This window comes from Geospiza fortis, unplaced genomic scaffold (assembly GCF_000277835.1).
Source record: "Geospiza fortis unplaced genomic scaffold, GeoFor_1.0 scaffold157, whole genome shotgun sequence".
Classification (NCBI taxonomy): domain Eukaryota; kingdom Metazoa; phylum Chordata; class Aves; order Passeriformes; family Thraupidae; genus Geospiza; species Geospiza fortis.
Genome location: NW_005054314.1, coordinates 1,205,057 through 1,217,461, shown reverse-complemented (window position 1 = coordinate 1,217,461; position 12,405 = coordinate 1,205,057). Strand labels below are relative to the sequence as shown.

The 12,405-nt window shown below is 41.7% G+C and overlaps 1 protein-coding gene across 2 annotated transcripts in view; it reads left to right on the top strand.

The window, feature by feature from the left end:
- KIAA1210 (KIAA1210 ortholog) overlaps positions 1–12,405 on the top strand; it is a 38,348-nt gene that overhangs the window by 24,046 nt on the left and 1,897 nt on the right. For both annotated transcript variants that reach the window (XM_014306539.2, XM_031056089.1), the window contains exons 5-12: positions 2,214–2,372; positions 2,923–2,988; positions 4,820–5,032; positions 5,541–5,643; positions 6,408–8,006; positions 8,772–8,920; positions 9,415–9,511; positions 12,306–12,402. In XM_014306539.2, the coding sequence (XP_014162014.2) occupies positions 2,214–2,372; positions 2,923–2,988; positions 4,820–5,032; positions 5,541–5,643; positions 6,408–8,006; positions 8,772–8,920; positions 9,415–9,511; positions 12,306–12,402 (2,483 nt within the window). The remainder of the gene's footprint in view (positions 1–2,213; positions 2,373–2,922; positions 2,989–4,819; positions 5,033–5,540; positions 5,644–6,407; positions 8,007–8,771; positions 8,921–9,414; positions 9,512–12,305; positions 12,403–12,405) is intronic.

The window sequence follows — 12,405 nt, the reverse complement described above, 5'->3', positions numbered from 1 at the left end:
ATAGTGTGTGATGTGAATCCAGTTCATGAACTCTTGGAAAATTTCTTTATTAAGTGTGTCCTCTTCCAATGGGATTTATGTTCTTTACTTCACAGCTACTGCTTTTGGGTTAAGGCCATTTATTTATACTGTAGTGTGTCCCTTACACCGTTTTTCTTTAAATATTATTTGTGCTACTCTTTTTGGCAGTTCTGGCTCAGATGTTTTCACTATTCATGGTAGTGCCAGTGGCTGTGTAAGTGTGTGGGATGATGGATATGTCAGGATGCTCTGACAGCTTTATTTATGTATTTTTTCTCTTGATCTCTGCCAGCAAAAGATACTGTATTCTGCTGGGTCATTTCCTTCTTCCAAGGCAATACTCAACCCTCCTTGACAGCTCCCTTATGAACTGTTGATTATATTAATTGCATTTCACTAACTGCCCAGCTTGGAACACTCAGATAAAAGTTTAAGGTTTTTCCAGAGACTGAATACAAATGGTTGATAAAGGAGCCAAAGGTCATTGAAATTCCTCCTTTGCTCAGTGTGAGCTTCATGTTGCAAAAGACAATTGAGTCACATGTTAAGTAATAGAAGATGCACAGAGGGACTTGTTCCTCTCTAAGGCTGCAAAACAGGCAAAGTTATTTTTTGTATAACCAAAGGAGTAGCAGAAGAAAACATATTTATATATTACAGAACACTGTTAGGGGGGGAAAGCTCTTTCCATGCTGTTTGCAGTCCACTGTGCCCTCTCCCCATCCATCATGCTGCACAGTAATGCAATACTGCCAGCACTATTTTTGTAGCTCTGACAGACAGGCTTTTTCTGTGAGCTTGACTCTTGTCAGAATAAAAGCCAAGCACTAATAAAAGCAGTTACTTTCTTAGCAATGTAAATTCACTTCTACCAGTAGAATGCAAATTCAGTTTCCCCCACACCACTTTGCTGTCTGCATGTAATAAATTTAATAAAGCTAAGACAGGAAGTTGTGAAAAGAGACCAAAGCAAAATTGGCTTTCTGTCTTTTCCTTCCCATTAAGTGCACACTTATATTTTATGCCTTGTGTTGCCCATATATCACAGTATTGCAATATATTGCCTATAAATTGCAAAAGGAAGCTGTTTGAACTGGGGGACTGGTGTTCTGGACATTGTGCTACCCTGTGTGGCGGCTAGATCTATAGGAATTATAAATTAATCTTGCTGAATAAGAATTCCAGCTTCTTAGGTCTATTTTACAGAGGTGTAAATGACTGCATAGATTGCAGGAAAACACAAAACTAGGCTTAAAATTACCCAATGTGGTTTAATAAGCAAAGAAACAGAAAAATTAAGTCTGCATGTTTATCTTGGGAATATTCTATTGAGATGTTTTCAGTTGAAGGACAAAGTTTGCGTTCAGACCTTGTTTCTATTCCAGCTTTGTCACAGCTGACAGACTTAAGCCAAGAATTTTAGTAATGGTGTTTCCTGAGATCTGAACATTTTTAGTTTGAGGGAACATCTGGCTGCTCCTGAGTTTGCAGACTTTGTTGTATTTTTCTAGGGTCAGGGCCAGCCAGAGCATTCTTTTGTGAATCCTGGAAAAGAATCCCCACTCTCCTTTACAAACAAAGTTGTTCCTGGCTGCTGTTGCCATTCGTGCTGCAGACATGATCAGGATGTGATGGTGGGGGAAATTAACAAGCCATGCATTAGGGTGGACCAGAAATGAAATTAATTTGGTATTGTATAAAAATTGTGACTCAGCTACTTGTGTGGGAGAGGGTTGTAACAAGCTCTCAGATTTGGAAGGGCTTTGTGAGGGAAAGGCGACTACATAAACCTGGGACTGGGAATGCTGACTGGCAATACTTTGTGTGGCTAAATACCTAAATTTATGTGACTAAAGAATTAAATCTGGAATTTTGAAAGTTTTTAATTTAAATGGGGTTAAACTGTAGTAAATTTTCTGGAATGGTGAAATTCCTGTCTCCTTTTGTTAAATTTCTGAATGAAACTGATTTTACTTTTAATTTTATACCAACACCAGTTTTAATGATGGGTCCTTGATGAATGTAGCTGGATAAAATTTTATTAATGGCTCTTTTCTATAAATGGTCTGTTACTTCAGGTTTTTCTGTTAGCTAAAAGATTCTGCATATCTAATAGGAGCATCTGGGTTGCAATGTCCAGAACATCTTTAAATTGTACCATTGAAAGTTTATATTCTGTATTTCAACCACAGTTACAGTTGCAGCAGAATGTCAAACTTGGATCACCTCCTCTTGTTATAACTGGGAAAAAACTGGAAGATGCAGGTGCTGTTTCTGAAGATGATGGTTTACCTAGAAGCCCTCCTGAAATTTCAACCCTTCATGAAGTTCTGACAGATTCGCCAAACAAGGTACAATTGACCATCCATACAGAAAAGAGAAAATCTGCCTAGAGAAGGGGAAGACCATTTTGTTTGTTTATACATGATGGTACAGATCAGTTAGGACCAGAAGAAATCACCTAGATGGATTGTGGACTTTTCACTCTGAGCTATACCTAGAAATTGACTCCACAAATACCTTTTCTGGGTGCAATTTTCCATGCTTTTATGTAGACCAGGATTCTGACTTTTATCATTAGCAAATATGTGATTTCAGACTTCAGTGAACTTGTGAGAATTTGTAAATCTGATGATTTTAAAACAATAACCCAAAATAACTTTATAAAATGTACTGCCTCCTGTGGTCAGCCTTCCTGGGGTATCTCAGTGCAGGAAATCTCCCCTGCTTTATGTTTGGTGCCAACGGAGAAATTAAACCCACTGTGTAAGGCAGGGACCCAGTGGCCTTTCCTTTGTTTTTCCTCTTGTGTTTTCTCACAATTAGCACTGGATATCCAGCTCAAGATAATTCAGTGTGATATTTCCCCTGACTTACCCTCTTCCTCCTTTTATCCCACAGTCCTCCAACCCTGTTCAGCGTCATAGCTCTTTGAGTTTAGGAGGGACAGACAGTGAAGATGAACAGGTAAATTGCTCCTTTTCCTGCTCATAAACTTCCCTGAGATGGCATATGTGGAGTCTGTATGGAGCCAGTACAGTAATTTTATGTTTTAAAATTTATTCTGGGTACAGTGCATCCTAGGAAACAATTCTTTAAGAGTCCAGAGTGAGGGAAATTATATTTTAAATGTACCTTTCAGGGCTTTCAATAAGAAATAAAGACAGGCAGAAATCTATTGGTAAGTGGGTTGTGTGAAGAGCACAGAGGCAGCTCTCTGACATATGAATCTATAAAGTTACACAAAACTTTGGACCAGGTAAAGCACTTCAATATTCTGCTCCCATGTCCCAGGGCCCACATACCAGACAATCACACCTTCCCATCAGCAGTGGCTTGTGAGCAATGCCCTCCATCTCTCTTATCATGGGAAATGATTGCAGAACCAGCCTTTCCTGATGGTAGGTATCCACAGGAAAGGGTGGGTTTTAATTTGCAATTTTCTTTGGATGATAAATGACCATGAGAAGCAGCAGGTTCTGCTCTCAGAACAACATAGTCCTTGACCATATTGGAAAAATTTGCAGAGGTCATATTTTTTGATGTACCTTGACAATTTTTGTAGATGAGATGTGAAGATGTTTTCATGATCTTTAAAACTCCATCATCACAGGTGTTTGAAGCTGTGTTATATCCTAATCTTTAACAAAACTAAGCTGCAAATGCCAGGCACAGTGCAACGGCTGAGTGGCACCCAGCTTTATGAATGAAGCTTCTTTGGAATTTTGCAAGTGTTCCAGAAAGTTTGGTCTTTCAAAACAGTAGCAAAACCGCTCAAACTTCACGTTTATGGGGCTTTTGTACAAACATTTCTGTAAACCCTTTATTTTGATTGCACAATCTAAGCTTACTGCTGTTCAGTTCCCCAGAGCAGCATTCACTGCCTGGAAGATGGTTCTGATATTCTGAAAAGCATTTGATTTTCCTGAAAGTTGACATTGAAAGAGAAAAGTGGCTATGGCAGCTTTCTTAGAGATAATGAGGAGCAGGCATCCGTGCTATTTCTGTGGCTTTTAAATAATGTATTTGTGCGGTGGGTCCCGTTACTGGGATGAAGAGGCAGCTGTACGAACGGCAGCAGTGGCTCCTGCTGGCGTGTGCATAGACTGCAAAGGGATTTGCCGGGGACAGGCCGAGGCTCTCCCTGGCAGAGACAGCGATTTCTCCTTCTGGGCTCTCCTTGTGTGTTCAGCTGAACACACAGAACCCAGCAATCTCCCTGCACGGATGACTTAAGGCATGCATTTTAAAATGAGGATTTGTGCCCGAAACTAGAGCCATTTCAAGCTTCTGAAATGGAATGACCTAACAAGGGAAATGTTCCAGAGATGTGGGGAAGTAAAGCAAAATATATAGAGCATTGTATTGCAAATCAAAGGTGACTCTGATGAAAGGGAGAGAAGGATGAGGAGGACTCCAAAGATGTCAGAAGGCTAATTAATTACTTTATTATACTATATAATTCTATACATCTAAAACTGAATCTGCCAAGCACTCAACCCTGCACACAACTGCTCACACTGCCCAGAATCTCGTGGCTGTCAGTGACAGTCCCAACACACACACACACACACCTGGCCCTGACAGGCCAAGGAAACAAAACACCCTCACTTTGTTTACACAATCTCCATGTTGCATTCTGCTTTGGCACAAACACAGGCACAGCAAGTGATAAGAATTGTCTTTTCTTTCTTTGGGGTTCAGAGAACGTGAATCTCAGAAACCCTTGGGAAGAATTGTGCCTTGCTTTTCTCTGTGAAGAGAAATGTGGCAACAGCATTGCATTTCTGTTTTACAGATACCTTCTGGAGCTTCCTCCAGGCCCATCAGTCCTTTATCCTCTGGCCCCCAGGGGACCCCCATGTCAGGAGGCAGCAGCTTCCTTCCTGTGGATTTCACCATCCCTGCCAGTCCCCTGGGCTGCCTGGACACCTCAGCAGCCAGGCACAGGATTGCCATCAACCCTCGCAGACAGAGGGGCTTCACCAACAGGCACCAGCTGCCCCTCCAGGTGAGTGTTTTCTGCAAAAGAATCACTGGGCAGAAGGAAATAAGTGTGAGTTTTTAATTATTATTTTAAATATTTTAATTTCTTTTTTCTTTCCTATCCACGTTCCTTTACTTCTTCCATTGGAAGAAGGGAAAACACCTCTTTTGCACCAACCAACCAACCAACCAACCAACCAACCAACTAACCAAAAAAGACCCTGAAAATTTAAATATTATAGAAACTGAAAAAAACCACCATTTTTGATTTTCGTTATTTAGCCAAAAATTGTGGGTTAAGCTTAATTTGTAAAAACACTTCTGGTGTTTGAAAAGCTAAATGTCACTTTTATAGAGGCCTAAGTCTATTTTTACAAATCTAGTTCTTAACTGGAAAAGAACATTACCCACAGTGTTGGTAAATTACAGGAGGGAGGTTTTGTTTCTATGATTTGAGTATTCATAGAAATGCATGTGTATAAACTGCAATTTTTGTGCATGATTCTTTAATTAAAGCATCTTCACTCCCTTAGGTAGAACAGCTGGAAAATGAAACTTGTCTTCCTGCAACTCCAGAAAGGAAGGGAAATTCAACAGAATTACTTGAGAGTGACAAACATAAAAGTGATGGGGAAGGTAATGAAGACACTGGTATTGCTGCTTTGGGTGCTTGAACTCTTCTGCATAACACTGACAGGACCTGTTTGAATTGTTAGTCCTTCCAAACGAAGCATCTTTTGGTTCTAGAACATAAAACCAATCTTGGCTGCTGAATTGTTGTGATGGAAAAAGTCAAGTCCACTCAACAAAGTGATGCTGAAGTTGTGAACTTTGAGGGCAGCACTTAAAAAAACATGAGCTGAAAGCATCATGTTCAGAAGCACCTGTCCTGCACAGCTGGCTGGACCTCAATGTGTGAAACTGAGTTCCTTGACCCTCAGAAAAACCTTAATCACAGCATCTTATGTTGTGTGTGTCAGGTGACTTTGATTGGCTTCTGTTTACTGGATCTTCCTTTGCCACTCACCCAGAATGAATTCTCCCAGTCATTGTAGATGGCTTATCTAGGCACACACATGCAGAAATGTCTATAGAAACCTGGCTAGTAGTCTTACAGCTAAGGGTATGCACAGGAAACAGCTAAACAGCAACTAATGTGTGCACCTGAAACAGACAGCACCTTTCAGTCACTCCCTGGATTAGATATGTTCAAATGAAACTTTATTAATCCCTCACTTGGACAGCCCATTTCTAAACAGGCTCTGAACAAGCTCATTGATCAGTCAGCAGTGCCCAGACATGGAGCATTCCTGTTAAAGGACTGCACTATCTGGAATGCATACAGATGGTGTCTGAACTGTCACCTTTAAGTGCACATTCTTTTCCTCTGTTTAATACAGGATTACCAGCCCAGGTGGGACCCTGTGCAAAGGGAGATGGTTTTAAGGAGACACCAGGTGTAAAATCCCCCACTGATGCTGCCCCTGACTCCTGTGATCCCACACCTGTGGTAGAAGACCCCTGTGCTTTGCTGCAGGAGGATGGGAGCCTTCCTGGTGTGGGCCATCCCTACAAAGGAGCCACACTCCTCCTGAGGCCTGAGCCTTCTCCAGCGAAGCTGCAAGGACACCAGAGTGCAGGAGTGATGTGCTCTGCAGATGGGTCTGCTAACGAATCAAAAACACATCCTCAAAGTACCAGTGCTGAACTGCCTGCCCTTCCACAACTGCAACAACTTGAAGGAGAAGCTGCTGTGTCTCCAGACATACCCACAGCTGACTTGTTTAGCAGTGGTGTGGAAACATCTGGCATGGATATGTTGCCAGATGTTGCACAGAGTTCCTCAGTAAATTCTGTGGATCCAAACATTAAAGCCCAGGAAAAGGGGGATCCACTGTTTAGTGGCAAAGAAGAACTCTGCTTTGGTACTGCTGGGAATCATTCCAGCCATGCTGTCTCAGATGCTGCACTGGGGACCCCGCAAGCTGCAGTAACTGACACAGAGTCTTGTTCTGACATCAAGACAGTGGCTGATTTGAGGTCTGAAAAGAGTTCAGTAGCAAAAAATGACAAAGAAACTTGTGAAATTATGGAATTGCAGTTATCCAAGGACAGTGTAGAAAAAAAAATAGACCCTGCTGCATCTGTCTCAGAAGCAGGTTGTGAGGTACCTTGCAGCAAATTGGAAGCATGTTTAAAAGCAGAAATAGTTCCTGTTTCAAAGGGTAACCAAGGCAGTCAACAGGCCAACACATCATGCATTTCTGAAAAACTTTCCATTGGATGTCTTGCCTCTTCAAGTTTGGCTGGCTTGAAGGGTAATATATCTTCTGATGCTGACAGTAAGGAGTACCAGGTAAGCACTGCAGCTTCTCACAGAAAAGCAGCAGAAGGCAGTCAATCATCAGATGAAAATGTAAAAACTCCCCTGAAGACTGCTTCTGCTAAACCAGTCAGATTTACCATTGCACCAGCATGGCAAAGATCTCTCTCAGGGGGCTCAAATTCAAAGGAAGATTCCTATTCTAGAAGTTCTCCAACATCCCCTATAAGACCGGAGTTCTTTGAAGGAATGACAAAAGAGCCCTCACGTTTTGATGCAGTTCTGCAGGAACCAGCAAAAACCAACTCAGAGAGATTTGATCGAGATTGTAAGGACAGAGATCTGCAATTGAATTCTTTTATGGAGTGGGCTGACCATGAAACACAAAACTTTGAGAGCCCATTTGGGGTCAGACTAAGAAGAACATCATCTTTACTAAAATACCAGAACAAAAGCCGTGTGGAGCCTCCAAAGCTGCTCCCTCCAGCTGCTCCAGCTGCTTCTTCTGCTTCAGTCAAGGAGGATCAGAAATTGATGGGCACAGGGAAGCCTCCTCCAAGCCTTCCTGTCAACAAAAAATCAGTTGTTAAAAAACCAGATCTCCTAGAAGACAAAAATCCTGCCAAGGCAAGATCAGAAGAAGTGGCAAAGAAGCAAAATGGTTGTAAACCTTCAGGTATTTATGCTGTATTTGTATCCAAACATTGTAGAAAACAGTGATCATGTAAAGAGCCTTGGCAGAGCAGCACAAAAAAATAAATTTAAAAATCCTCTTGGCTAAGAACCAAATTCAGCCTTGAGTTCATCACCACTATAATTTAATTGGCTTGATGATTTGGCCAGTCAAGAGAATTCTTGGCTTATCTTAATGAAGGGTGTGTTCCAGCAAGAAGAACAACAGAATAATAGCTGAAATGCCTCTGAAACATTTCTGGTATGAGGTATTTGTACATATAGTTGGAGTTTCAACACAGATTTTTAAAACTTGCTGTAGTTTTAGTTAAAAGTTCAGACTGCAGCTGCTCAAACCTTAACTAGGAGTTGCATTAGGTGAGATTATTTTTTAAAAACAACTATTTAATTTGAAATATTTAAAAAGTGACAAGGAAGCCTGTATTTTACTGTCTACGTGAAAAAATCATTACTGTAGTAGTCATTTAATCTGCAATGGAAGGATTTTGTTTCAAAGGCAAAATCCAGTTCACAGTGATCTCAGTGGGACATCTGCCATTGACTTAGACAGAAGCACAGCTGAGTCAAACACTGGAGAATAAACAGAAAAACCAGTTATTGCCAAGGACAAAATCATCAGGGAAGGTAATTTTATCTCCACCATGTTCAAAGGGTGTTACAGATGCTGAAGGATATAAAATGTGAAGCACTAGCTTTAGACTGACTTGGCCTAAATCCCTTCTTTACTTCAAAAATGCTTCTTTTGTAGAAAAAGTCTCTCCATATTTGGAAAATGCTTCCTCTGAACCAGCTTGGGTCTCCATGGCAAAGCTGAAACAAAAGGGTTTCCAGGACCATCCTCTTGCCAAAGAACGTAAAGATGAAGACAAAGCTTTGACCAAAGTGGATCAAGGGGAGGTAGAGTACCAAGTAATGCTGCATGGGTGTGAATCCTGCCCCAGGTCACCCGGGTACTTCTGCAAACTGTTCAGTATGGTCTTCATGGGAGGTGTGTTGTGAGCACTACCCAAAGAGACCTTTGCAGGCCTGGCCTCTAAAACCCTGAGACAGAAAAGTGATGCAAGTGAGCAAATGCCTGGGACTGCACTGTCACAGGGATTCATTTCACAGCTGGATTTTCCTGTATGTTCTTTTCCTATATCTTCCTTTGCACTGCTCAAACCTGAACATTTCAGAGCTTTCGTATTGCCCAGAGCATGTTTATGTAGCTGCTTTGAGTTGCATTAACTTCCTCACTGCCTTCTCCCTCCCTCCTCCAGGATGTTCCCAGCCATCCTTGCCTGGCCTTTGCTGCATTTCCACAGGCAGGTTTGAGGGTTGCCAGGGTGAGCTTTATGAGTGCCCATGGCTGGCAGTCAGTTGCATTCTTTTCTTCTCTGCTCACTCTGCAGCCAGGGATCAGTGCTGGTGAGAACACTCTGAAGAGGATGCCTTCCAGCTCTCAGGACAAGAAAACACAAACAAAGACTGGTGTGTCTGCAGCAGCAGGTATTCTTTTTCTTTATGTAGGGCTACAGTTTGCACCAGTGAGTGGTGTGGGTGGCAGGGATGGGGGAAGAGAGACACCATTTTTATAATCAGCACACTTTATATAAGGCCTATTCAGACCATGTTTTTGTATAAGTCAATATAATGGCTTGTTTGCTCAGCAGAGAGAGCAAGTGAGGAACTCTTATCTCCACTGCCAGTTCATGAAATGGCATATAAACAGTCTGGTGATTTATTACTGGCCAAGATCAGTACTAAAGAATAGAAGTTGAAGTTGGAGAATGTCCAGAAGAGAGCAGCAAAAAAGGTCAGGTCTCTAGATCTCCAGTCAGCCAGGAAATGCTGATAGGAGTGGGGTTGTTTAGTCTAGAAAAGACAACTAAATTTTCTGCAGAGGACAAGACTGGTTTTCATGGCCAGCATGAACTTAAAATGCACCAGAGGATGTTTAGCTTAGATGTTAGGAAATACTTTCTAACAATAAGAGCAGTGAGGTACAGAAGAGCGTGGCTTGCATATGGAGACTGTGCAGTTTCCATGGCCGGATGTGCTGGATAGATAAACATGTATCAAGAATAATTTGATAAACATGTATCAAGGATAATTTATGTAGGGTCAGTTTCACCCTCAGGTGAACACAGAGGCTGGAGGGCCCCTCTCCTGAGCACTTAGCTCTATTTCTCTACATTAAAGATGCAGGGGAAGAGTGTGACTCACTTGGTGACTCACATTACCTCTTCCAAGGCTTCTGCTGGGCTGCAGCTTCTCCCTCCCTGCTTACCCAGGGCGGTGCCAAGCCTCAGCAGCACTGTCCAGCTGGACACAGAGAAGCCAGTCCTTCAGCTCTAAAAGCATATTGTGCTAGCTGAGAGCTACTGATTGCAGATACTGCCTAAGTAGGTAAGAAATGCACCCCTGTGCCAGACCTGTGGCTTTTCCATTGCAGATTCCTGCAGCTGACACAGTGAGAGGTGCTGTCTGGAAAGAGCCCATGCACCTGGCCCCTTTCCTTCCCTGTGTAACCCAGCAGCACCCAGAGTTGTTGTACTAGAGATATTTGGCAGCACCTCTGTGCTACTACCTGCAGTAGTTATTGCTAGAGCTGTTAACCATGTCTGAATCTGCAGGCTCTACAAAATTAGAACCCTTGCCACAGTGGGTGACTGGCTCAGGGTGTTTGCACCAACACAGAAGCTCTGATGTTGGTTCCAGCTAATTTTGTGTGTGTGTATGTGTGATTAAAATACCACACCTTCTAAAAAGGATTCTGCTTCTCTTATGGTTTTAGGTGCAAAGTGAGGGAACATAAACAGGCTGATTTTCTCTCAGATGAGGTCTTCCTTTAAAAGGCTGACTGGATTTCTGTATATTGCATCATCCTAACCTTGGAAGCCTAGCAGCCTTTGGTCAAAATTCAGAACTTCACAAATTTCTCTGCTACTTGTTTACTAGAACTTGCAGTCTTTGTGCTGCTTACAGCAGAATTACAAATTCTCTGATTTGTTTCCCATTAGCCCAGCCATGACTTTGAAAGTGCTGGTGGTGGAAAGGATGTAGAGTTAATATCCAGAGGAGCTATTTATTTGGATTGTTGTGTTTGTTACGAAGAAGGTTCTCTCCCAAAATGGGGAGATTATTTTCAAAATCAAAATTCCAGTAACACTTGAATTCCTACCTCATCTTAGATACTTCTGAAAATTTCTTGTGTATGTAGAGCTGTAGCCTCTTTAATGGACTTCCAGTATTAAGTATAGTTTACCTCCTGCAAAAACTACCAACCAGCCAGAACTTTTAAAAACCAGAGACCTCCTGAGTGAAAATGGGAACTACTTTAGCTCTGCTCATGGAGTGTGACTAATGGAGCTGATGGATATTTTCCATTGATTTCAGTGCAAGCAAGATGAAGCTTCTTTTACTTAACATGGCTTAGACATTAATGTTGAAAAATTTCAGACAAGGTGAATGGAGCAGGATTTTCTAGATAGGAACTCAAAGCCATCAAAGAAGCATTATCTGTGTTCCTTCATCCTTTGTGAGTATGACAGGCATCTGTTAGGCTGCATCAAGAGGAACACCTAGTACCATCAAAATCCTACCACCATGGCTTACAAGTGGGAGTACATAAAGCAGCAGTTTGATTCCTACCTGGTATTTAATAATGTTGCTGGAGCAATACTTGTGTTGGCAGTGAAGACTAAAAGAAATCTTTAAGAAGTCTTCTCAGTATTGGAAAACATAAACTTTTAACTCCACAGCAAGCCTGGGGTAATTCTTATCCTGCAGCTATTTTGTTTCTGTTTTCCTGCATACTCAGAAGTCTTATTCCTAGATTTTCTTGCTCTTACAGGGCATAATTAGCCTGTGGAACTCCTTGCTGTGAAGTTCTATAGAAATCAAGAGTTTAAAAAATTAAGAGATTAATTAGGCAAGAATCTGAGTTAGACAAATAACTGGGGCTATAGTCTTCACATGCTTGAAGATTTTTGAAAAATGTCTTTCATTTATCTGGGTTTAGACACTTGCTGTTTGGACTGAGGAGATGATTTTTTAATGGGCTCATTGCTCACTGTTTAGTATCAATTTTCCTGTTGCAAGAGCTGGTCCTCACCATTGCTGTAGCTGGACCAGCGAGTGCCAGCAATAGCCAATTCATAATTCCTTTGCCTTATTGGTGAGTCACAAGCTTTTTGGGCTGTAAAATAGTTTATTTTGAGAGAAGAAAATATTATTGGCAGAAATTGATTTTTTAACTCTCAGGATTTCTGATGAGTGATGTGTGTCTTCTCATGGGCAGGTAAAGTTGGACCAATCTCTCAGGAAGCATCTGTGGTTCCTGCTGTTGAAAAGGAAGCCAGGCACTCCCCTAACCTGCCAATGACACCCTGCAGTCCTGC